Source organism: Pelobates fuscus, chromosome 3 (assembly GCF_036172605.1).
Source record: "Pelobates fuscus isolate aPelFus1 chromosome 3, aPelFus1.pri, whole genome shotgun sequence".
Lineage (NCBI taxonomy): Eukaryota > Metazoa > Chordata > Amphibia > Anura > Pelobatidae > Pelobates > Pelobates fuscus.
In genome coordinates this window covers 257451949-257478724 of record NC_086319.1, presented here as the reverse complement: position 1 = coordinate 257478724, position 26776 = coordinate 257451949, and the positions used below count along the sequence as shown (strand labels likewise).

Here is a 26776-nt window from a genome sequence, read left to right as displayed (position 1 = left end):
TGGAGTTGGTTCCCACCTGATGTACTGAGAAGGTTCATTAGGAATGAATCGGTCATGGGGCAGGATAAATTTGCTAAACTTTAATGAGGGTCATCTGTTCCTCAAACCCCATGTCTTTCTTATATGCAGAAATGGGAACACTCTGTGTAACGAGTCTTTCTTGCCCGACGTTTAATATGTTTACCATCAAATGGGTAAACGTTACACCTCCAGGCACACTGGGAATCCATGAAATTCTGCAGAAGTAGCTGTTTTAAAACCCTGTCGTCAAGAAGGCTGAGACCTCTTGCAGACAATCTTTCCAGACTGCTGTGTTTCGGTATGGGTCTTTGCTGGCATGTGCAGCGGTGTACAAAACCTATAACTTTGTTTACAATTGTTAATGGAGGTTATTTAAATCTCCTGATAAGCAGCTCGTCAGTTTCCTGTTTTTATTTGTGATTGTCACATATTTCATATGTGTTTGACTAATAAAATTTGAAAATAATGGCCAATATCATGGGTTGATCTGCTGTTTCCATTATATCCTGGTAGCTTAAGCTTGGACGGCAGATCGGCATCCTTTTCGGTCCCCTGTTTACTCCCATTAGGGAAAGGGGTAGCTTTTATAACAGAAGTCGAAAAAGGAAAAAAGCTCTAGGTCCAACATGGGTAAGCGTTTCGGACGCCAAGAAGCTTGGAGGCGTAATCCTGCATTTCTATATTAAGTGTGGATAGCTCAGTGGGTTTAGACCTTCTTCAACCTTTGGGGTTCACAGGTTTGTTTCCCCTGCAGGGTTGACTCAGCCCTTCATCCCTTTGAGGTAGATGGCTGGAGTACCATTCAATGGAGTCACTTAACATTCCCAGGATGCATTTGGGAACCAGTATTTATCTTAATGTCTCTTGTCTGGCTTTTACGTGGAACCTACTTGCAATCACTGGTTGCTTGATCTAGTTAAAGAGGGCACCGCTTGCTCTTTTCAAATCTGCCCAATCCATAATCTTCCGAACATCTGAAACTTTATTTACAGAAACGGTGTTCCTGTTGGATTCAAGGAGTTTGAAGCTCGTTGGGTTCCTCAGGAATCTCCTGGTTATCAAACTCTGATCATTCCTTTAAACCAGTTATGAATTTAAATTAATTGGTTTCTCTCCTGAGGTTCAGAATTTAAACTTCTGCTTCTGTAACTCTAAATATGCAGAAAGTAATTTCATGGTGTATATAGATCATAGAGATATATTCCCACATATCCCTATTGCGACCCCTCAAGAGGTTTTCTGAAAATGCGCCATAATACGTGCATTGTAGAGATTTCATTGCTCTTCAAAACGCCGCCATAACAACATATTTTAGGGAACGAGGCAATCCCTACTCGGGAGTTTAGCTACTTATTGCCAATCGTGATGTTTGCCGTTTAAGTATGTTCGGGTAGCTAGCAGAGCGCTAGAGCAACACGGTTGGATACAGAATCTAGAAAGTATTTTCTTCTCCAGGAAACATAGGTTTTTTTGAGGTTCGTGTTAACCTTAAAACGTTATCTCTGCATCTACTGCACTCTCAAAGGAAAATTCCTCCATAAGGACAGGAAATGAAATTGCTGGGATGTCTGACATCTTCAATTCTTGCGGTCAACTGGGCAAAATCTGGATTTGGCCGCTACAGTGGAAAATTCTCCCCTCTGGGTAAAAGTGTGGAAATCTTGGATTTCTGTCTTCTAGACTCTCTTTGAAAAAAGCGGAAGCTGTCTTTTCTGCCTATAGAAGGAGTAATTTTCACCACAGAATGCATCTAACAAAGGTTGGGTCGCTCGTCTAAATGATCTAATGTGCCAGTGTTCTTGGTCCTAAGAAAAATAGTCCACTAATTTCAGAGCTCTTAAGGCAGTTCTTCACTCCCCTCACTGATTCAGATCTTGTTGGATTGAGGGACCTATTACAATGTGGTCAGACCACAACACTGTTTCCCTCACGTCAACAGACCTCACGGTGCCAGAGGCAAGGTCTGTTTCAGCTATGTACCAAAACGGTCTACTGAGCTCAGGATCTCTGAGAGGTCCTCTCTCCATTCCACTCATGATGTATTGACAATGTAATCACCTACAACCTCAGCATAAGAAATTGGGATCAAGAGAAAGGGTTTATAGATCTGATCATGTTCACGGTCTACAGAGAGATTTGGAGTGCCCGGATAGACCTTATGGCAAAGAAGGAGAACATGAAGATTCTCAGGTTTGCTTCTCTGTACAGGACAGTTCTCTGGGCTTACATTTTTTTCTCCTATAGACTGTTCCCAAGTTCTTCAAAGTGGTAACGGACAAAGCAGTGGTTCTGCCAAATACAAGCTAGTTTTCGGCCTTGGAGATGACTTTCAAGTTTGGGGATCTTCCGATCTCGAAAACCCTTGTGGAAGACAGGATATCCTACTGGAAGTGTTGAATAGGTTCTTATTGATGGTAGGGCACTGCATGGTGGATCCTTCATCTTCTGAGTCTTCATGAGTTAGAGTTCACTTGTTGCGTATATTCTTCTAGTCTTTCTGCCTCTAACCTTTACATGAGGATTTCGGTAGAGTGTCTACATTGTTGTAAGGAACGTAATTGTCTTCTAGTTCATTTGTCCAGTTAGTTCAAATTTACACTTCCTGCAGGAGATTTCCACAGGTTGGGAGTTTCCACGTTAACACCAAATTGTATTCCCTAAGTTCTTTCTGAGAAGGGATTGGTCTTCGTATATACTGGTTTGAAGTTTCTTTAAAGCAGTAGGCTTCTTATGTCACCTAGGAAGTTCTGTTTCCCTCCTGGGACCTTTCTTCAGTCTTTCAGGTCCCCTTTTACTTTGTAGGTGGTTCCTTTTAATATGCTAAAGCTTAACCAGCATTCTTAGTGGCCATTACCTCTGCCAAGAGAGTAAGCGAGCTTCAGGATATATCTTCTTCAGTGGAATTTCTTATATTCCATCAGGGTGAAAGTTGTGTTTCATCCTAAAACTTCAATTCTTCCAGAGTTATCTTTTAGAGCCGTTAATCAGCTTATCCTTTTATAATGATGCCACCTCCCCGGTGGAACTAGATGGCATATTCTAGAGTTAAAAAGATCACCTGTTGTCAACTTCTAGGAAGGTTTTAAGGGGAATGAAGCCTCTGGTAATTCTATTTCTTGTTATTTCGTCAATCATGTGGCCTATGCTTCAGTAGTTTTGATTCGCCAGCGTCTTTCACAGCGCATTCCACAAAGGCAATGGCCACTTCGTGGGCAGAGAAAAGCTCTTGCTTCACCCGAAGAAATCAGCATGGCTGTTTCTTTGTCAGCTTTTAGCACCTTACAAAAGCCAGGAATTTTCAGGCTAGCTGTACCCTCTAAAATTGCGTTAGGGCGTAGGTATTTCAAGCTGTTTAGGCATAAGGCCCACCCGATTGGGGAATCAGGGCCGCCATCAGGGGGTGACAACCATGACGGCTGTCACGGGCCCGGCGGCCCTGGGCCCCACTTTCCCTCTCTGCACACATAAATAGCGAATATCTCTATCTATGTGTGCAGCCGCGGGCCCCCGGCTCCCTGTTACCGCAGAGGTGGCCCAGGCAGCACACTGCTTCTCCTCTTCTCCTCTCTTCTCCTCTCTGCTAATAACTTTTGCAAGACCCGGTTGCTATGGCAACGCTCCGCGGGTCTCGCAAGAGTTATTGGAGGAGAGAAGAGAAGAAGCAGTGTGCTGCCTGGGCCCCCTCTACGGTAACAGGGAGCCGGGGACCCCCCACTGGACCACCAGGGATGGAATATTCCCCCTCCCTGGACAAAGGTAAGCAGGGAGGGGGGAGAAACATTTTAATTTAATTTAAAAAAAAAATATTGCACACTTACACTGACACTACACACACTGACACTACACACACTGACACTACACACACTGACACTACACACACTGACACTACACACACACAACATACACACACACAACATACATACACACACACAACATACACCGACACGCACACACTGCATCCGCTACACACTAACACTCACTCTGCATCCGCCACACACTCTGCATCCGCCACACACTAACACACACTCTGCATCCGCCACACACTAACACACACTCTGCATCCGCCACACACTAACACACACTCTGCATCCGCCACACACTAACACACACTCTGCATCCGCCACACACTAACACACACTCTGCATCCGCCACACACTAACACACACTCTGCATCCGCTACACACTAACACACACTCTGCATCAACTGTACACACAGCATCCGCTACACAAACATCCTGTATTCACAGTACACACCCCACTGTATCCACCACAAATTGAAACACTCTGCATTCACTATACACAGACACTGCGTCTAATACAGACACTGCATCCACTAAACACATTTCATCTAGTACATACAAACACTACATCCTTTACTCAAACACACTCTGCGTTCACTATACACACTGCATCCGCTTCACAAACACACACTCTGCATTCACTGCACAAACCGTATCTAATACACACAAACACTACATCCATTACACACATTCTAATTCACTTCCACTATACACAGCACATTCAGTCCTGCATCAATGTCAGCGGACTAGGTAGGGCGTGGGCGGGCCCTGGAGGGAGGGGGCGGGGGGGGGCCCCCAGACCTTGTGCTTTGTCAGGGGGGGCCCAGCCCTTGTGCTTTGTCAGGGGCCCCAAAATTTCTGATGGCAGCCCTGTGGGGAATCTTGCTATATCCCATCCTTCCTGCACCATATGTCAGAAAAAAAAAATGTTTACTCGCTGTGAATTAATTTTGGAAAAAACAAATATTTTCTTAATATGGTGGCAGTACAAATCTCCCTCCCTCTAAATTACAATTTTGCTTAGTGTGTGGCTTAGGTTTGTATTCTTGCTATGACTGAGGTGGGTTTGCCGTGGAAGCCCGTTATAGGGTTTTCTTAATCACCTATCTTGCAGATGCTTGTCCCAATAGGGAAGTTCAACCCATACGTACTGCCACCATATTAAGAAAAAAAAAAGCCTTTACGGTGAGTAAAAATGTCCTGTTTTTGTTTTGACAGCTCTGCATTTTTATTTTTTTTTCCCATTATTTTTCTGTAGTTGAGCTAAACTGCATTTAAAAGGCTGACGCACAGCTGTAAACAAAGTATTCACTTTGAATGTTTTTTTTTTTTCCTGCTCTGCACTAGTATTCTGCTGCCAGTGGCAGCTTTACTTCCTGAAAAAGGAGGAAAAAATATGCTGAAATCAACAAGTGCAGTTTTAGACCGGATTCTTTGCCTTGCCACATTAAAATAATACAGTGGGGTGGCCAGTGGACATAAAGTCCTGAGGACACAATAAAGTCCCTACAGATTTGTAAGATACATAATGTGGCGGATCCAGAGCCTGATCTCGGGATGGGGCACTTGTAGATTATTTAAAGAAATAATCCAGAAACAATAACCACTACAGCTCAGTGTAGTGGTTATGGTGTCAACCCCCCCCAGAGTAAGTAGTCAAAGCGTTTGACAACTTACCTGAGGTCTGCTGGGAAATGGGGCTGTAGTAGGGCATAGGAGCAGTGGTGTGTGTGAGTGGTGCAATGTGTAATGGGGGCAGTGTGTGTGTGTGTGTGTGTGTGTGTGTGTGGGATGGATGCAGTGTATGTCAGGGATGCAGTGTGTGTGTGTGTGGACAATGTGTGTGTGTGTATGGGGTGGCAGTGTGTGTGTGTGTGTGATAAGGGCTTATTTTTTATTTTATTTTTTTATAATCATTTTTTTTATTTATTTAATTTAAAATAAATATGCATTATGTCCCCCCTCCCTTCTTACCTTTACTGGGAGGAGGGGGGACATTTCTTGATCCCTGGTGGTCCCAGTGGGATTCCCTGGTGGCCCAGTGGGGAGAGTGAACTCTAGCCCACAGCTCCAGGGCTAGAGTTCACTCTCGCGAGATTTGGAGCGTTGCCGTGGTAACCGCAGCAACGCTCCGTGCTCGCGAGAGGAGGACCTGGAGGAGCTGCAGGCTGAGCTCCCGGATCCTCTCTCACTCCCTCCCCCTGCCGGCTGCCAGGGAGGGAGATCTCTGATCTCCCCTCTGGTCCGCAAAGGCACATTGCAGGGCTGGCGCCTGCATGTGCTGGCAGGGGAGAGGGAGACCGTTGGTTTAAACAAAAATCTGCACACCGGTCAAGCCATAAGACTTGCTTTTCCCACAAAAATCCCAAAACTCCAGCAATGTTACAACCGCAAAGAATTCTGGGTGGGCATATGCAAATGAGTTTAACAAAGAATCACATTTTTGCCTCATTCCATTTCAAACATGGATTCCTTTTAATCTGTGTTTGCAGTATACAACTGCTTGGAACACAATTTAGGAAAAGATGCAAAACCAGTGAACCACTCATGGACAGCGGTTTCATGTTAATGCATGAGGTTGGTTACTGGTTTGCTTATTGAGGCTTGGTAGTGCTTGGGAAGCAAAATCCAAATAGGTTATGGTGGGGAAAAATTGTGATTGGGAAAAAATATATATACCGTATATACTCGAGTATAAGCCGACCCGAATATAAGCCGAGGCCCCTAATTTTACCCCAAAAAACTGGGAAAACTTATTTACTCGAGTATAAGACTAGGGTGGGAAATGCAGCAGCTACTGGTAAATTTCTAAATAAAATTTGTTTCTAAAAAAATTATATTAATTGAATATTTATTTACAGTGTTTGTATATAATGAATGCAGTGTGTGTGTGTGTGTGTGTATGAGAGTGCAGTGTGTATGAGAGTGCAGTGTGTGTGATGCAGAGCCTTGGTGGGGGGTTATTTTTTAATTATTATTTTAATATTTTTTTTGTTTCATGAAAATTTTTTTAATTCATTTTATTTTTTATTTATTATTTATATATATATATATATATATATATATATAAATTTTTTTTCGCCCCCCCCCTCCCTTCTTCCTAGCTGGCCAGGGAGGGGGGCTCTCACTCCCTGGTGGTCCAGTGGCATTGGTAGTTCAGTGGGGGGAAGAGGGGGGCTGGCAGGAAGCACTTACCTCTCCTGCAGCTCCTGTCAGCTCCCTTCTCCTCCGCGCCGGTCCGGTCAGCTCCCCTGTCAGCTCACAGTGTAAGTCTCGCGAGAGCCGCACTATGACCCCGCGGCTCTCGTGAGACTTACACTGGGAGCTGACAGAGGTGCTGAACGGACCGGCGCAGAGGAGAAGGGAGCTGACAGGAGCTGCAGGAGAGGTAAGTGCATACTCACACATACCATTAGTTTTTATTTCTGACGGACGCCGGTCCGCAAAATATTTCTCCTCCTTTAAAAAAAAAAAAAAAAAAAAAAAAAAATTATTTTATTAATCTTTCTTTTTGACATGCCATAATGTAAGCATAGAAATTGAATTGTAGTAGTCAATATAAACTATGATGAAGTATAAAAGTTATTTTGGCAAACTTCCTATTGTAAAAAGTGCCCCCTCCCCCTAGACCAAAAGAATACTGCTATTGTTAATGTTCTGTCTCAAAAGTGACAATCCATCAAGAAGAAAACATTTCAAGCTCTGTGAACCAAACCGAAAAGAAAGGGCCTCTATTCCTCTCTATTCTTAATTTAATTTTCCTACTTGTCTGCTAATTTTTTTTTTTTCTTTTCTGAACCTATGATGAAACTGGGCCACTGAATTCATAATTTTATGCTTATTTTGTCTGAAAGCCAAGGATGCTTTTTCTTTTTTGTGGATCTGTTACGATATGGAAGTTGAGCCACATATCAAATTGAACATTCAATGCCACATAAAAGAAGCCTTAAATGCCTCTCACTGTGGTTTTTTTCACCTGAGAGTTGTGGTTAATAAAAGGAAAAAATTGTTAGTTATTGTAACATTTCATTAATCGTAATTTATTTTGCATTAATTTATTTTGTAATGCACTTTTTACAAGATTCCCTTTGGTTTTTTTGGAGAACATATTTGAAAAATTATCTATAAACTTACCTTGGATCAAGTTCTCAGTAATACTTTACCAACCTTCACTGTCGTCATGCCCTGTCACCTGTTGAGTCTCTGAAGTCCAATCAAATGCTTCTCAAAGAGCAGCATTGTTGGGCCTTGGGTGTATGTGCCACCTATGGTGTAACGCCATGTATGAGCCAATTAGCTTCTTCTGATACAGAAGCATTGAATGCTACACTGTGCATGTGTGCTGCATGCACATTCAAAAGTGATGAGATGAGCTGATTGACAGCTGAGTTTGCCTCTAAAGCCGGCCCACTAGCCAATGTGAGTTGTAGGGGAAAGAGGTAGGACTGCACTGGACCATTGTGGGGTTAGACAAGGCAATGTATTTTCTTTAAAATGTTAGTAGACAGGGAAGATTGGGAGTGGAAGGAGGGAGGACTGCATGCTGGCCACACTATGGAGTGGCCAGGAAGAGGGCTTGCTTTCACAAAGTAAGGAGATGGGGATGGGTAAGAGGGTGGTTACAATTACTGAAGCTTATTTAATTTGTTGCCAGCACCCAGTGTTTACAGAGCGATCATTAGTCAGTGCGGTACAAAGTTCCAGATTGATGAAGTCACGCGTGCCTGGAGTGTTACTAGACCCCGGCACAAATTAAGTAATATCTCTGTATGCGAAGGGTTTCAAGTAGAAACCCTGCACATGCAGAATGCTTGCTCCATAACCACTTCTAAAAGTAGAAGTGGTCATGGAGGTTAATGTAACCTTTTAACTTCAGGAAAAACGTCCCCGGTGTTTCCTATTTTGACCAAATATAGTACATTTTTAAAAACTTAAAAAACGTAAAAAAAAAAAAAAAAAAAAAAAGAATTCTACAACATTTTAACTTTAACACCACCCCTTGCATATATAGCAAACACTTGCAGCTAACTGTTTTAAGACCTGTGGACTAGATGTCTTCTAACAGAGTAATTGATTTTTGTCATGTACTTTTTGTATGAATGCTCTTGATCTAATGGAAGGGAAAGAAAAATAATCTGGAGCAAAATTGTTTGTTTTCCATTGAGAGTTCTCCACTTTTACTAGTTTGCAGATTTTCATCTTTACACATGGACCTATGTTTTGTTTTGTTTGATAGACTCAACTCCACAAGAGTATCTGAACAAGTTCTGTTCTGTTACTCTATTTAAGAAATGTATTTTTTTTTTCCTTCAAGTTATTAACTATGACACTAATCTCTGTTTTAATGGCAATAACCGATTTCATTAGGGGGCAAAATAGTATGAAGTGATGTGCACAAGGTGAAAACTGTACTGATTTAACTTTGAATTAAATGTCAGGCTTGTGGGCATATTTAGATAGGGATCATCATCATCTATTTTATTTTTATTTTTTTTACATTCTTTACTTAGTGTGGTTGGCACCACAACAGCTTGTTATGCTTGGTAAATCATTTAGATAGAGATAATCCTAAACCAGTAAGCGGAGTAAATATCGAAATAATAATCTAATTGCACAGCTATTCAAATTACAGCACTATCCTTCCTTGTATTCCTTTACCAGTAGAGCCATTCACCCTGTTGTCATTGCTGATATTGCTGCTACGCTCACTCGACTTGCTTTTAACCATTCTTCCTCATTGTGAATGTGTTTTCCTCCTTTTTAGCTTGCCACTCCACCTTTCTACCTTATTCCAATGAGGTGTTCATCTTAGTGGCTTGCCACTCGTCAATCGTTCTTGCCTTTTTCTTTCTTACACTTACTCCTGAAATGTCATCTGTGTCTGAGCATAACCAATTAGACTGTTTCTTTTTCTGCTATGTCCACCCCACAATTAAAGGAACACTCCGGGTTCCCAGCATTCTTTCAGTGGTTTTCTCTGGCTTTGCCTCTTCTCCCCAATCCCTCTCTGTTGGTGTTCCCCAAGGCCCTATCCTTGGTCCCCTATTGATCTACACTGCCTCCCTTGGGAAACTCATCAGCTCCTTTGGCTTCCAATATCATTTCTGTGCGGATGACACTCAAATGTATCTGTCCTCCCTTGATTTCTCACCACCCCTTTTGACTCGTGTCTCTGATTGCCTCTCTGCTTTTACCAACTGAATGGCTGCTCATTTCCTGAAACTTAACCTGTCCAAAACAGAACTTCTGATCTTCTCTCCCTCGAGTGTTGCTACTCCCATGTCTATTTTCCTCCAAGTCAATGTCGCTACCATCTTCTCTGCCATGCAGGCTAGCTGCCTAGGTGTTCTCTTTGACTCCGACCTCTCCTTCACCCCCTCATGTCCAATCAATCGACAAATCCTGCCGCTTATATCTCAAAAACGTACTACGCATCTGACTCTATTTAACACCTTATACGGCTACAGTGCTTGTACATGTCGCTGTCCTCTTCCTTTGACTACGGTAATCCGCTTCTCAGGCTCATCTTCCTTTCTGCCTGCACCTCGCACGCCTCCCCCCTCTGTCAGTCCGTACATTGGCTTCCAGTAAGATATAGGACTCCATTTAAGATACTGATACTTGCTTACAAATCTCTACACAATGCTGCTCAGACCTATTTATCCTCCGTAATACACAAATATGTCCCGTCTAGGCACCTACGCTCTGCTGGAGACCTACGTCTAAACTCTGTTTGTCCTCCTACCTCTGATGCCGCCTTAAAGACTACTCCAGGGCTGCATCATTCCTATGGAACGCCCTTACCCTATCTGTTAGACTTTCACACAGTCTCCACTCCTTCAAAAAAATCTTTGAAAACGTACTTTTTTAGTAAAGCATATCAATTGAACTGTGAATAGCTTTCTCTCCCCGCACCCTGATTCCTGATACAAAAAACATTATGCTGGTTATTCTGTAGATTATATAAAAATACTGAAAGGGTTTAAAAAAACTAATTTGTGGAATCTGCTTACAAGTGGGTTTTTTTTTTTTAAACTATATGTTTGAGTTCTAATATCTGAGTGAATGGATTTGCACAATTATGTGCAAGGTGAAAGTGACACAACCAAGTGATAAAGCAGTGAGCCTGTAGCATATTTCCCTGTATCACATTGTAAGAGTATTAATAGGAGTGTGATCTCAGATTGAAGTTACACGTAAACATCTTAGAACTTTTTATTTAAAATATTTTTTATTTTTTTTATTTTTAAACATTGGTTATGTGTGCAAAAATACATTGTGCTTAGTGATATATGTTGACTTATGTAACCAATAAATTGTGTAAATGCTGAGTAAGGAGTGCTCTTATACATAGCCTATTTGTTTGACTCTTCCTTGGAGGTCATAAGTGTATGTTCTGCAATAAACCAATTTAAGTGTTTTTTTCCATTTTCTTTTTTTCTTGGCTCTGCATGTGGAAAGCAGATTAGTTACCCCAGTATGATTAAGAAATCGAGCAGCAGATATTTACGACCGAGCTCTTGGTTTAGATCTTGTGTTTGTAGATTGTGTGGTTGTTTACATGGTTATACATTGATCCAGGTTTTCCCTTTAACCTTTAAGTGCATGGGTTTTATTATAGAGATATCAGCACTGCAAAAAGGAAAAGAATGTTATTCCCTAGAGTAGTTATAGAAAACACTTGGTGCACTGGGATGTTGTTGTGAAATCTCCTCTTGGCCAGGTATGTAGGGAAAAGCCTTTCTCTCCATTTTACATGGTATTCGTGTGTGAAATATTTCTTCTTACTGTCCCTTCCACACTGAATGGGTGTAGAGAGAACTTTCTAGTGCCCCAGAAAGGGAAAGCTTTGTTAATATTATTTACTCGTGCTATTTGACTTGAAACAAAGACTGGAGTTATTATAAAATAAGAAAAACAAAATTTAGCCGTAGAACAAATTAGGGTTATTTCGAATTCTAGCCGCACTGCCACAGAGCAGAATCTTGTGACAAATAATCACATGTTTTCAACCAAAAAAAAAAAAAACTCACATGGAAGCAAACAGCTGAAAAAAACTATTCCACATAAAACCCCACAGCTACAGCAACACTTTTCGAGATCTGAATGGACAACATATTTCATCCCCTGAGTAAGAGTTTTATAAGGGAATGGGCTTTGTTTTTATTGTTTGACATGGACATTCTGGCAGAACTGTGAACACATGAAGGGTTAATAAGCGATATGGCTATATCCTCTCCTATATCATGTCCTGTCCACACTCACTCACGCATGCATTCATAATGCTTGAACAGTGTATTATGGGAAAATGCCATTGAGGAATCCTAAAGACATCATAATAAATCACGAGACTTGAGATTAAGTGGTTTACGAATGTCTCTAAAACTCCTACATGATATTTTATAATCTAATAGTTTTAGAATAAAACTTGCATCTTTCAATGTTTGGGTTAGCAGATGTAGTTATACATGTCACAGCAGTCCAAGGTTGGGGTGAGGGATAGTCCCAAGCTGTATGTGAGCCATAAATGCAACTCAACTCTCTCCTGATTTATGTTCCTGTAGTGACTGTTCCACTTCAAGTTATTGCATACTTATGAATTATTTTATGCTCGTGGGGGGGAGGGGTGTGTGTGTGTGTATCTGTGAATTGGAGATGACATGAGCAAATCATCATAAAACATGTCAATGATATAGCAATAATCACTTATGATGTTTTTTGATCCTGAAGAAACTCCCAGAGGTGGACTGAAACGAACATCTTAACTTTGTGATAATTAACTTATTGGATTTTATCAAGGCCGTGAGTGCAGCCTAAATTTAGGATTTAAAAAAAAAAAAAAAAAAAAAATTTTTTTTTTTTTATCTCTCTGTCTCCCTCCCAAAAGAGTGGTCTATGTTGTCATCTGGTATCTTTGCCTTTTTCTGTTAATCATGTGGGTTTTACACTACACCGAAAGGTTTGCTTTTTAACAAAGACCTTTAAATGTAATTTCTGTAAGTGCCAATTACTTTGTACACTTGTATGTAATTTAGGAAAATAATACATTTGTTGATCCTACAAGTACTATACATAGTCACACTGATATTCAGAGATGCACAGGGAGTGTCACTACAGTTACTGCATCCACTTTAGATCCCCACTCCCGTCATGTTCAGTTCAGATGTTAGCTGGTTGAATATGAAAAGTTAACAAAATGTTTGTCGCTTAAAGGACATTTCCAAAATACACCAATCTGAGTAGTACTTGTGGCCTTTTTGTTGATGTGTTTTGTTTTGTTTTTACATGTATGTATATGCTTGTGTGTGCTGCTTTGTTTTCAGTCACACACAAATGTGTTTTCATCTGTTTATCAAAAAACTGAGCCTATTTTTATTTATTTATTTATTTTTTCATGACACAAATATCCTATTTCTGTTATTCTTTTCTCAGGTGAACGCCAGCGCCTACTATCACCAGCACCTTGCTATGGCGCCCGACTGTGTGACGAGTCAAATCCAGAAGAGATCCGAATCAGACGTCGGCTGAAATATTTCTTCATGAGTCCATGTGATAAGTTCCGGGCAAAGGGTCGTAAGCCATACAAACTGGCCCTGCAATTGGTCAAGATTATGTTTGTTACTATACAGGTAATTGAGGTCCATATTGTCAGTGTGCATGTAGATCAATTATTCTTTATAAAGAGCACATTAAGTGAAATATAAACCATTACAGCTTAACCCCTTAAGGACACATGACATGTGCGACATGTCATGATTCCCTTTTATTCCAGAAGTTTGGTCCTTAAGGGGTTAAAGGAACTCTACAGGCACCCAGACCACTTCATATTAATAAAATGAACAGCAATGTTTTCAGTGTTTTCATTGCAGGGTTCAAAATATAAAGAAAAAATCTCCTAAGGTTGTCTAACTAAGGGACAACCATATGGAGAGGTACCCAGTCCAATTCCGTAAGTATGATAAGAAAAAAAATAATAAATAACTTTATTGTAGTAAATTGTATATAAAAGTACAAGTCTAAGTAGATAGAGAATTGCCCACCATCAGAAAATAGAAAAAGTGGCTAAAAATTAGCCTACTATGACTATATATATAGTCCTTCTAACCAGAAGGAAAAAATACTGAATAGTACTCGGGGTACTCCTGGAAAACCCACAGGGGTATATAACTCAGGACTCTATCTAACATAGAAAAAGGCACACAAAATTAAAACGTAATAACTAATGGAAAACGATCTCAATTAAAGGAGCCAAAGAGAACAGTGGGGAGACCAGGCACCATACAAAGGGTGGCTAAAGTAATAGCCTACCATGGAAAGTACTCACTTGCAAGACTCAAAAGGAAATGAGTACACTGGTGCTGGGACTAAAAACGCAATGAGAGGGGAGGGAGTATGAGAGGAGAGGGGTAATGTCAAAGTAATAAATGAGTAAATGACTAATATAAACAATCATGAAACATATATACCTCTCCCCCCACTTGCCAACTCCCACATAACCATCTCTGTGCTTAAGCCCTATGCTCCACAGATGACACCTTCAAGGGTGTCCTAATCTTAGCACAAAGCTACAGGAATAATGGAGAGACCAAGTGAAAAAATAGGCAGTGGCTAGACCGCCTACTAGAAAAGCTGCTACCTTTCAAAACAAGAAAGGAGATTAACTCACTAATGCTATGATATAGGGTATATAGAAAGACAGTGTGAGAGTAGTAGGAGAAATAGGGGAGAGAGGTTAAGTGAGGACGATAGGTATAAAACGACCAAAACTAATAAACCTCTCCCACCACTTGCAAACTCCTGACAAACAGTCTCACGCTGTGCTAGACCCTATGCTCCTAAGAAACACCTTCGAGGGTGTTCTAATCTTGGCTCAAGCTAATAATAGAGAGGGTCCAATAGTTACAAATAGTGTCAAATCATTAGTGCAGGTTGCTAAAGCGTGAGTAAAGTGAAGGCTAAAACCCGACGCGCGTTTCAGCGTGTTGCACACGCCGTCATCAGGGGTAACGCGTTACCCCTGATGACGGCGTGTGCAACACGCTGAAACGCGCGTCGGGTTTTAGCCTTCACTTTACTCACGCTTGAGCACCCTGCACTAATGATTTGACACTATTTGTAACTATTGGACCCTCTCTATTATTAGCTTGAGCCAAGATTAGAACACCCTCGAAGGTGTTTCTTAGGAGCATAGGGTCTAGCACAGCGTGAGACTGTTTGTCAGGAGTTTGCAAGTGGTGGGAGAGGTTTATTAGTTTTGGTCGTTTTATACCTATCGTCCTCACTTAACCTCTCTCCCCTATTTCTCCTACTACTCTCACACTGTCTTTCTATATACCCTATATCATAGCATTAGTGAGTTAATCTCCTTTCTTGTTTTGAAAGGTAGCAGCTTTTCTAGTAGGCGGTCTAGCCACTGCCTATTTTTTCACTTGGTCTCTCCATTATTCCTGTAGCTTTGTGCTAAGATTAGGACACCCTCGAAGGTGTCATCTGTGGAGCATAGGGCTTAAGCACAGAGATGGTTATGTGGGAGTTGGCAAGTGGGGGGAGAGGTATATATGTTTCATGATTGTTTATATTAGTCATTTACTCATTTATTACTTTGACATTACCCCTCTCCTCTCATACTCCCTCCCCTCTCATTGCGTTTTTAGTCCCAGCACCAGTGTACTCATTTCCTTTTGAGTCTTGCAAGTGAGTACTTTCCATGGTAGGCTATTACTTTAGCCACCCTTTGTATGGTGCCTGGTCTCCCCACTGTTCTCTTTGGCTCCTTTAATTGAGATCGTTTTCCATTAGTTATTACGTTTTAATTTTGTGTGCCTTTTTCTATGTTAGATAGAGTCCTGAGTTATATACCCCTGTGGGTTTTCCAGGAGTACCCCGAGTACTATTCAGTATTTTTTCCTTCTGGTTAGAAGGACTATATATATAGTCATAGTAGGCTAATTTTTAGCCACTTTTTCTATTTTCTGATGGTGGGCAATTCTCTATCTACTTAGACTTGTACTTTTATATACAATTTACTACAATAAAGTTATTTATAATTTTTTTTCTTATCATACTTACGGAATTGGACTGGGTACCTCTCCATATGGTTGTCCCTTAGTTAGACAACCTTAGGAGATTTTTTCTTTATATTTTGTGCCATTTTCCCGAGGGTTATCCCCTCTTTACCTAGTCTAGGTGACCATTTTTCACCTTTTGAGTCGGCGACAGAGTTGAGGTTTTCCTTCCTGTCTTCTGGTCTCTTAAGGTTTCATTTATATTCATTGCAGGGTTAACCCCATTTACTTGCTCTCCTACTGACAGCCAGTAGAGGCGCTTCCACTGATATAATGGAATAAAACTCAGAAACCGTCTGATTGACGAGGACTGTGTTTTTTCGCACTAGCCTCACAGTACTTTCCTATGGGAAAGCATTGAACTGGCTGAGATCATCAATCTCGATGATCTCAGCCAAATAGTTAGAACTGCATGCTGGAGACCAGTGCTATTAGGGAGAAAAGATAAGTATACTCACCTTTTTAACCCTGGCTATGGGGGCCCAGTCACCTATACAGTGACTAGGGCAGTAAAGCCTTAGTATTTGTATCCTGGGGTCTTTGCACAATCTGCGAAGAAATCAGACCGGGTTGGGGTAGGCAGGTGAAGGGGAGACTTGCTTACCAGAACCTGTATTTCACGGGTGTTGCTGTTTCTTCCTGCCACTCTTCTTCACCTCCTGGCACTTCGGCTGTCAAGAGCCCACGTCAGTGTTTACGCACGCAAGATTAAAGCATTGAGGTCTATGGAGGATCCCGCAAGACCGCAGGATCCTCCATAGAGAGCGCTTGATTTCCCTTCAGCCAAAATTAGTGATGAATGGGGTAAATTATACGGCTTAACGGCAGTAGCTCCGCGTATTGTCAAGCTTTTTGAGGTGTAGGAAATATACTGAAACAAAGTAGTGCTTACTTTGTCCCAGTATATATTTTGACCGGGTTGGAAGTTCAGTGACGTGCCAACACAGTCAGTCTGTCTATATCATAAAGATCTTATCGTATAATAAAACTCATTTTGTAGAGAGGGGATGGGGTGACCGTGCTGCTTTAATGTAGTGATTCTGAGGCAAAGATACAGTCCGTGCTTCGGGGGGTGACCATGCCGCTTTAAAGTAGCATTCATTATGACAAATATTTTACACTCCATCATAGTTTTGATTCTAAAATATGTGAGTAACTACTAATGTTTGTTGCTGGTGCATATTAATAAAAAAAGTCAATATAGTGCATTGAATATGTTATTTTATGTAGCTAAGTCACATTTTAAAATGGAGGAAAATATTTACATATACATACATTCTTTGCATAGAATTCTAAAAAAAATAAAACCTCTTCAGAAATGCATTATGCGTGTAATATTACTAGATGGCGTTTGTTTCTGTTTTTTTTTTCGTTTTTTTTTTCGAGAATTGCCATGCAAACCTTGGGGTTCTCCCCTTTCATTGGCATGATATCCTTACATACTGTACATGAGACTGCCATGTTGTTGACTCAGTCTCACATGACCTAAACCTAATTCTGCCATTAGGTGCACATATGATGCAGCAGAGGTATGCATCCATAAACCAATGCCTAATACATACAGGTTTCATACCATTGTGTAATAACTTACAAGTAAAATACATTTTGTATTCTGGTTTTCAGCTCCATTATTCGTAATCTTCTTTGAGTTTTGTTTTTTCCCCACTGTTAAACAAGGACCTCTGTTGATAGTGTTGTGTAACTGTAGTCCTTCCTTTTATGAACAAACACTGAACACAAGTAAATCAGATTATTTGGTCATATTTACTCATTTACTGTGGAATTAACTTGTTGAAAAAGCTTTTGTTTTAGATTTATCTGTAAAGACTCGCTCTCCTGATTTCAGTTTTTATTTTGTTTTGCAGTTGATTCTATTTGGGCTCAGTAATCAGATGGTTGTACAGTTTAAAGAGGAAAATACCGTGGCCTTTAAACACCTTTTCTTAAAGGATTATGCAGATGATTCCGATAAAACCTATTCTGTGTACACTCAGAATGATGTCTACCAGTACATATACTATGCCGTGGATCAGGTGAGAATTCCTTAATGTCTTATATTTGGTGAATTACTCACCTTTAGTTTAGTTTACATCATGTTAAGATGGATCAAACCAGGTTATCTTGTGCTGTAATTCTTGTGGAGGTGTATGTTGCCTTCTATGCCCCCCAAAGGTTGTGTTAAGATCAGAGCAGAGCTGTCCTATTGTCAGTGGTGCATTTTCTTTCTAACCTCCACTAGATATTTGGCAACTGAAGCCCTATTCAATAACAAATCTATTGCGGTGGATAATATCCTGCCATTCCCTCTAGTCCGCCCTGCATCAAAATTCCTTCTTGCCTTACAGAGCCAATTGCATTTTTCTGATAATATAGTGCATCCTAAAACAATTTGTATGCATTCCATGTCTTTTTGGAAATGTGTAAAAATGCAGGTTCCATATAATTCATATTAGATTAGTGTTTATTTTTGTGTCTTCATATTATAAGTCTTCACAATGGTGTATTTATTTTTTTTATTTTTATTTTTTTACTATCCTACCCTTGTCCCCACAGTATCTGTCTCTACCGAACCAAACAATAGCTCGATATGCATATGCCGACACTACTCTATCTCTGTGCCAGCAGTATTATCGCAAGGGCCACATTGATCCTGCTAATGACACCTTTAATATTGACCCAGTGGTTGTCACAGGTATGTGTTTCTGTGTGTCTGCTTCATGCATAATGCATATATGTCAAGAATGATCAATTATCTGACTAAATATCCTCAAGTTGTTTAGAAACTACTGTTTATGGTGAGCAGTGAACATTGCGCGGAGTCTGTGCCTAGACAGTATCCTGTACACGTAAGGAACATCCCATACCTAGCACTCACATTCCATAAATATTACAATGATTGTGGTCCAGTCTATTATATTTATTATGGCATCTGAAACTATAATTTGCGGCACATAGTAAAATGTGCGTGTGTTTTGAATGTGAAGCTGACGTATACATATATTATATGTATTTGGAGCAATGACTATATGGAGACACCTTTTGTATAATTTTAAACTCCACACTAAACTTGTGTATATACCTGTCTTAATAGTGTGGATAGAATACAGACTACAATATGCCTGTGTATGTGTTTCCTAACCAGGAGTGGAGCAGAATAAGTGTATATGCATTATTTGTGTTTTCACAGGAATGTGTGTATGCAGAATTCACATTATTTGCTTTTTTTTTTTTATTATTATTTATTTTTATATATCTTTGCAGATTGTGTATTTCTGGATCCTTTAGACCCCAATCAAGACTACAGAAACATTACCATTAAGTTTCACAAGTAAATACAATTACATATTTTTTTTTATTACAACCTCTCTTTGTATAGATTCAGCTGGACATCACTAAAGAGCAGATTCAAAGATCATTTTACTTTCAGACTTTCAGAATCCTATGAAGGCTTCAGAAAAGTCATTGTGATTTCTAGTCCTCACATTTTTTTTTTTTTTTAACTAACTAGAATGTAAATGCATAATACCATGGTGCCTAGCCCTGTTTGGGAGGGCAGTGAAATGTTTGTGGGGGCAGGTGTCCTGCTGTAAATTGTGGACATCAGGCTAAGGACCTATTCACATACCCTACTGGATTGTATGTTTAATAATGTTCTGGTAGCCGGGCTGAGCCATTTCTGCATGAGCCACCGGGAACCCCGGTTTTAAATGTGATTGATTCTGTCTCTGGGAACATACCAACAATGTACATCTAATGTACACTACATAAGTGTACATTTTGCAAGCATTTTGTCTTAGGGCTCATATGGTTCAGTTTTACTGATAGGATCACAGCACTGATGCTTAACCACAGTTTTTTTTTAGCTGCAGAATATCTCCCTTATTGCTATCTTTCTAGAATTGTCATCTAAACTGATGCTCTACGAAGGATATCCTTAATGTCTCTGATTTTCTCTCTTTCAGATTAATAAATATAACTGTTCAGTTTCAACTAAAGGCAATTAATATTCAGACAATCATTAATAATGAGATTCCAGACTGTTACACGTTTACAATCACAGTGAGTAAAATTGAACGAGGAATAGCTGAATGTTTGTTTGTTCTTGGGTGTACACAGGGTGATTTAAGACAACGGGTGAAACATTGGGAGGTGGGTGGTAAAAAATAGTGAGGGTCGTGCTTCAGAGCTTGGGTATATTTTGAAAAAAGGGAGATGAGGAAGGGTAAAGAATGAAAAATTAATGGTTTGCTTGATTGGTTGAACCTCCATGAACTCTGCAAAATCTATATATTTTTTTTCAGATTCTTTTTGATAACCAAGCACACAGTGGGAGAGTCAAAATTAATTTGGGCAACGAGGCAACTATTAAGGAGTGCAAGGATCCCAGTGTATATGGCAGAGGTGAGTTCTTCTTTATATCCTTGGCCATGTTGGGGTGGCAGTGTCCTTACAGTAAACAGTTATATTATCTACAGCTGGATTTTAGTTGTATACAATGTCCTTGGTAATGCTGTGCATATTGTAGTTCTGTATTGCTGTGTATGTGTACCAGTCCTGCAAGGCTTCATGTAACACACATCCACTTTCTAGCGTTGCATGTTGTAAGTAAACTTCTTCTTTCCAACAGCTGACAATCACTATCGACTGGCATTTGATATCTTTGTGGTTATTTGTTGCATCCTCTCCTTTATTTTGTGCGGCCGATCCATCGTACGGGGCCTACGATTACAAAACGTAAGTCAGTTATGTGCATAGACAGCTAAGTTTAGTAAAACGGGAAGTACTTCCTGCTAGGTCAGAATTGCTGCATAGGTTCAAAACCCTTTCTGGAATGCAGGACATGTTTTTATTATTGTTATGTTAAAGTATTTTACTTAGAAAGATTAAAACCTATTGTCTCCTTTGCTTGACATTATTTAGAATGTGTTATTGCTTGTAGAATTAATATTACACACTTGTTTTTTATATTAAGTGTTTTTGAGGCTTACAATATTGATTGTTACATTCTACCAATAAGTTGACTGATGTCTGTCTAATTAGCCAGTAAAGAATGTGCACTCTTCCTACAGGAATTTGCTGGATTTGTGCGTACCCACCACGCTCTGACTGTTTCGCTTTCGGACCGTTTGGAGTTTGTGAATGGCTGGTACATGCTACTCATTATTAGTGACATCCTCACTGTGTCTGGCACATTCATGAAAATTGGTATTGAGTCTAAGGTAAATATCAATAGCCCTGATTTGCAATGGAAGGTTTGACCGGTTTGTAGCTTATTGCTTATCTACCAATTATTTCCAATAAGCTTATGTTCTGTGTTGTGTGTTTTTTTTTTTTTTTTTTAATTTGGCTAGAAATTATTCTCTCCTGTGCTTAAATTAAAAAAAAAATGTTCTTTATTTTTTTTTCAGCTTCATTGTCTTTTTTATGATTTGCTTTTCCCTTCTCTATCCAATATTTAGTTCATAAGCCCCAAAATCTGTTCATGTTACCGTAGTTTGTGCGTAAATTCGTGTTTAAAAAAAAAATACAAAATAAAAAAAAAATGTAACTGGCATTTTAGATTTCTTGTTGCAGTCTCTCATTGTGCCGTATTTGTTTCTCTCCTCAGACATTCGCCAGTTATGATGTCTGCAGCATTTTACTGGGCACCTCCACCCTGCTTGTGTGGGTGGGTGTGATCAGATACCTCAGCTTTTTCCAAAAGTATAATGTAAGTACATAGTAGTATAAACACGTTGTACAGCAGAGATAAGAAGTCGTAGAGCTGATGTTTGTTCCAGGGTGTGCCCTGCAGCCTTTCAGCAGTTACTGGTCTACAACTCTATAATGTATAGCTTATCAGTTTGACACCCCGGCTCTAGACCTCTCAGTAAGTTTTTTGCCAAATATAGATTTAACTTAATGGTACCCTTATAAATGCAAAGTGCTGCTACCTAATCCCATAGGTGTTCCATAGCCAGACAAGGTGCTAACTTTTAAAAAAAAATTATTTATTTTTTTCTTCCTGTGTTTGTTTCCTACAGATCCTGATTGTCACCTTACGGGTTGCTCTCCCCAATGTGATCCGATTCTGCTGCTGTGCTGCAGTCATCTATCTGGGATATTGTTTCTGCGGCTGGATTGTGCTTGGACCCTATCATGTCAAGGTTAGCCTTGTTTAGATATAATTATATATATATATATATATATATATATATATATATATATATATATATATATATAATTTTATTTTTGCATCTCTGTTCTTGATGTTCTAAGATCATTTTGTTTTGTATGCATAAACTTCACTTACCATACTTATACTCTATTCCATTAAACATCTTATTTTTTATTTTTTTTCCTTCCAGTTCCGCTCTCTGTCCATGGTATCGGAGTGCCTCTTCTCACTCATTAATGGCGATGACATGTTTGTAACCTTTTCTGAGATGCAGCAGAGCAGCAACTTGGTGTGGTTGTTCAGTCAGCTGTATCTTTATACCTTCATCAGCCTTTTTATATATATGGTCCTCAGCCTCTTCATAGCACTAATCACAGGAGCTTATGAAACCATTAAGGTGAGTGTCCGTTGTGGCATGTCAAAATGATTGGTATCACAGAGGCAAACTAGTAATTTTAGACCTGCACCTAACCCACAGTTCATGAACCAAGGCAATAAAGTGATGCTCTGAAAATCTTAACTTTTATTTTATTAAGTTAAAGTCGGAGGTATTGCTGTTTTGGTGACTGAAACTCTGGATATGGGCTCTTAAGCACCAGATCTCTACAGTTGGTGGAGGAGACAGGGGGTTATTGATGGTGTGTGGGATTATTTTTTTTTTTATTTCCTTTTTCAATTTATTTAGAATTTTATATCGGACAGCTGCTTCTCAAAGCAGCCACCTATTACAAAAACTCTAGCCGTTACAGTGGTAATCTTTTTCCTCACCACCGTCAAATCTACATTAAAAATTACCGTATGTTTTTCATCAAGTCCATAATGACACCTTTAGTCACTGGAGAGTGTTAGGTGAGTATACTGATTCTCCCCAACCCTAACAAGAAACTCCTCAGGGTCACCAAGGACCTATTCCTCAGAGAGCTATGTACAGTGTGGATCCGGTTGAACCGCCATCTATGGCTGAAGCCTTGTCAGCAGTAAATTACTGATGGAGCAGGATTTCTCACCTGGGAAGGTTTTGAGCTTCTTGCTTTTCTTACCCATAGTTTATGGTATATGAGCAGCAGTTTAACACCATTCCCTGGAAGATTTAACAGGCAATTCAGTGTTCTCAATTCTCATGGCCATTGGAGCAATTAAAGAACCTCTTTTTTTGTTTAAATATGCATAGGGATTTGGGAAGAGCACAGGTAGCGTTTTTCTTTGTTTTTTTTTTCTGTATGTATTGGGGCTGATGTGTACTGTGGTTGTTGCTTCCACCCAAGAGTAGTGGGAGTTTGAGCACAGGACCTGTTTTTTTAATTCAGTGTTGTTGCCAAGATCAGGGAGGAGGAAGAAGCTCAGAAGGCAATTTTCAGTTACTTCATAAATTCTCCCCAATTTGTGGTCTAGTAAATAAACTCCATACTGATATATGCTTTAAAGAGGAAATCCATATAAATCATAGCATTTATCTCCTCCCAGAATCTGATTCATTCAATGCAGGATACAAATGTTTGTTCTACTACCTTTATTTATTTATTTCTTCTAATGGATTTTCAGGTTTGAAAATACAAAGTACATTTTTACTACAGAACATGTGCAATGTTTCTCTCGACTGAGTTTCCAGCCGATATGAATGGGAAATCCCTATGCATGCAATGTTTTGAATGCACACACTTGAGCATATGCATTGTATTGCCGAATCCATCTCAAGGAAGACTTTTAAAGCAACATTAAAGAGATTTACAGACTATAAAATCAATGTGGAACAAATAAGGTGGCGGGGAGGGCATTACATTTAAATACATCATTTGTTGTTAGTACCTCTCCTTCAAGACCATGCCACCCAAACTTATTTTTTATTTTTTTTTGTACTGTGCTTTGGATCTCAATAAGCCAACGATAATAAAACTGATACTAACAAAAAAATTATGTATTTGAATTTAATGCCCTCCTCATTCACCACCACCATTCCCTGTTTAATATATAAAAAAAAGGAACTGTGTATTGTAGTAAATTGTATACTGAATTGTAAAATTTCAGCAAAAATACGTTTTTCGCAACTTGGCTATTTTAGCCTTAAATAATGCAATATGATTTTCAGTTCACTGCAATTCGGTGTTTAGTGGAAAAAAAAACCTTATGTTTTTCCTCATGACTAAATGATCTATTTATATACCCAGAAATGTGTTTTGGTTTAAGGGAAAATGGCATCAAAAGGCTCCCAGGTATATATGCTTGATGGGTCTTCTGTCTTTTTCAGTGTCAGAACATGGGCGATGACAGTATCACTGCTCTTGATCAATATATAGCAGAGTGTAAGGACAGCCCTAGCTCTGGAAAATTCCGCTCTACCAGCACTACAGATTGTTCCATTTTATGCTGCTGTAAAACGTGAGTATACGTTGTCTGTCTTTCTCCTTGTATACCATCTCATTCATTGACTCGCTCCTCTACTTGTCTCTTGCCTGACTTCTAAATCCTTCCTTTTTTTCTCTGCATTTCAGACAACCTGGGGATGATGATGCTGTGATAATTAACTAAGTTCCCTGTGTATCCGGATTGGAAATGGATGCCTGAATTGCACACAACGGAGATGACGCTTTTAATTCCGTTTTTAAAGACTGTTTAAAATCTATTCCGTTTATATTTTAAAATTTGGCCTACACCTCTCACCTCTACAAGTGAAGGAGGCATGTTATTTTATTCATGTTAACACTACCTAGCATGTGCAGGCTGGAACAATCCATGGAACCTGGTTTTATTTATGAGATCTTATGTTTATATTTTTTCTTTTAAATAAAGTAGATGGGGAGGGAGGAAGTTTTCAAAAGAGCCATTGGATGGTCACCATAGGAGGCTGTGAGGGGAAAATAGAATGGCCAATACAAGAGGGATTGATTATAAGGGTTAATGGGTGTTAGTCTGCACCCTGGTGGGAAATGTGTGGTGTGTACGGCTGCGTGTGTGTGTGTGTGTGTGTGTGTGTGTGATAAATTACTGTGAATGTGAGTGATCATGTGAAACATTGCTATGAATGCATACAGAATGAGAGCATAGAGACTGCCAAACACACAGTTATACTTAGAAATATTACTGTGGCCAATCATGTTTCATATATGTGACACTTTTTGTTGATTTTTTTTTATTTATTTAAATATTTTTTAAGGTTTTTTTTTTCCTTTCTGAATAAAACGTGTCACAAAACTTTCTCAAACAGTCTCTAGTTTTTATTAAAATGTAATTGCTTTACAGTAAAGATATGATATGATTTAAATATCACTGTAGCCGATTTTGTATAGAAGTAGAAGAGTGCATAAGCCTCAGTAAAACGGATACATCTGGGAAGTTTAAATAGCTTTTCATTACAATACATTTAACATCAACTTTTCTGCCTAGGGATCTTAAATATAAACAGGAATGTTAATAAATTGTAACCGCAACTGGTCCCCCCTATTTACCACTATAACGTATTAAAGCCTAGAATTTAGCATGGTTAACAATACAGATATCTTAGCTTTATTATATAGTTTGCAAGAGTTTCTCTATTTAAGATCTATAAATATTTGAGAATACAATTAAAAAAAAAATTGTCTTGTAAGTAATAAAGTTTTTTGTCTTTTTAAAATATTTTATTAAAAATATAAATAGACTTAAAAATCCATTAGTTGCAATTAATAATTGGCTTTTCATAATTAAAGGAACACTGTAGCGTAGGCAATACAAATGTGTATTGCTAAATCTATAGTGGCTGTTTAGGTGACTGTCCTCGGGGGCAGCCTACTTGTAGCTATCTCACCCAAACACTAGCAGAGACTTAGGGTAGGGTGAAGAACTGCTCTTTTGGACAAATTATCCTTTTTTTTTTTTTTTAAATTCTTTATTTTTGTAGTGCTTTGCAAATTTCACATATAAACACAGACAGTGCAAAGGTTTCACAAAAAGTATTCACTGATAGAGTACATGACATGTCTGAGTAAATGCACTTTTTTGTTTTTTTATAATATCAAGGTTATCATGCTTAGGCCTACAGAGGATAAGGTAAATGATGTTAGGTAGTGAATCACAGGTCAAACATGCTAAGAGAGGAGTATTAAGACTTATGCAGGCTTAAGTAATGCAAGAGGAAATAAGTTGCTTAGAATTCAAAGATAAAATCATACAGCATGGTATATGCTTGTACATGTAAGCTAAACTAAGATATGAACTGGACTGGAGGTAAGTATCGGAGCCTTGCTGCCAACAGTGACAATGTCCCTCGAGATGTGTAGTGTGGGGACCGGACTACATGTCCATTGAATTTATTCTTGTTAGCCTATGCCCATTGGATATACATAACTTTCCAGCATAGATGTGCCTTGCCAGGGGCGACATGTTCGCTTGACGAGGAGATGTCTGCCACTGATAGCGTGAGGAGAAGAGAAAATAGCAGTCAGTGAAAAAAGGGGACAAAACCTTTTTAGATACATACATGAGAAAAGGAAAGTAAAACAAGGATTAGTTAGATTAAAAATAAAAGAATAAATTTTATGTAGAAGAGGATCTAGCTGATTGCCTCAATGATATTTTTCTTCAGTATTCACAGATGAAAATAAAGGAAATGGGCCTCAGTTAGGACAAATGAGTTTACAGAGGAAGAGGTTCTATTTCAACTGCCAAAATTAAAGACAAATAAGTCAATGGGACCTGATGAAATACACCCAAAGTTATTAAAATAGCTTAGTGGTGTACAAGCAAAACCATTAACAGAT

General features: G+C 39.3%; 1 protein-coding gene across 2 annotated transcripts in view; it reads left to right on the top strand.

Moving 5' to 3' along the window:
- The window catches only part of MCOLN1 (mucolipin TRP cation channel 1), a 33188-nt gene extending 7953 nt beyond the window's left edge, over positions 1-25235 (top strand). The window contains exons 1-14 of one of the 2 annotated variants that reach the window (XM_063448383.1): positions 11913-12031; positions 13254-13450; positions 17752-17919; positions 18440-18578; positions 19148-19214; positions 19849-19945; positions 20188-20287; positions 20514-20620; positions 20956-21105; positions 21495-21596; positions 21910-22032; positions 22234-22440; positions 24289-24419; positions 24533-25235. In XM_063448383.1, coding sequence (XP_063304453.1) covers positions 12025-12031; positions 13254-13450; positions 17752-17919; positions 18440-18578; positions 19148-19214; positions 19849-19945; positions 20188-20287; positions 20514-20620; positions 20956-21105; positions 21495-21596; positions 21910-22032; positions 22234-22440; positions 24289-24419; positions 24533-24569 — 1632 coding nt within the window. In that variant the 5' untranslated portion in view covers positions 11913-12024 and the 3' untranslated portion in view covers positions 24570-25235. Of the gene's footprint in view, positions 1-11912; positions 12032-13253; positions 13451-17751; positions 17920-18439; positions 18579-19147; positions 19215-19848; positions 19946-20187; positions 20288-20513; positions 20621-20955; positions 21106-21494; positions 21597-21909; positions 22033-22233; positions 22441-24288; positions 24420-24532 lie in introns of those variants that run through there. The other variant, XM_063448382.1, reaches the window with a different exon arrangement.
- The last annotated feature ends 1541 nt before the right edge of the window (positions 25236-26776 follow it).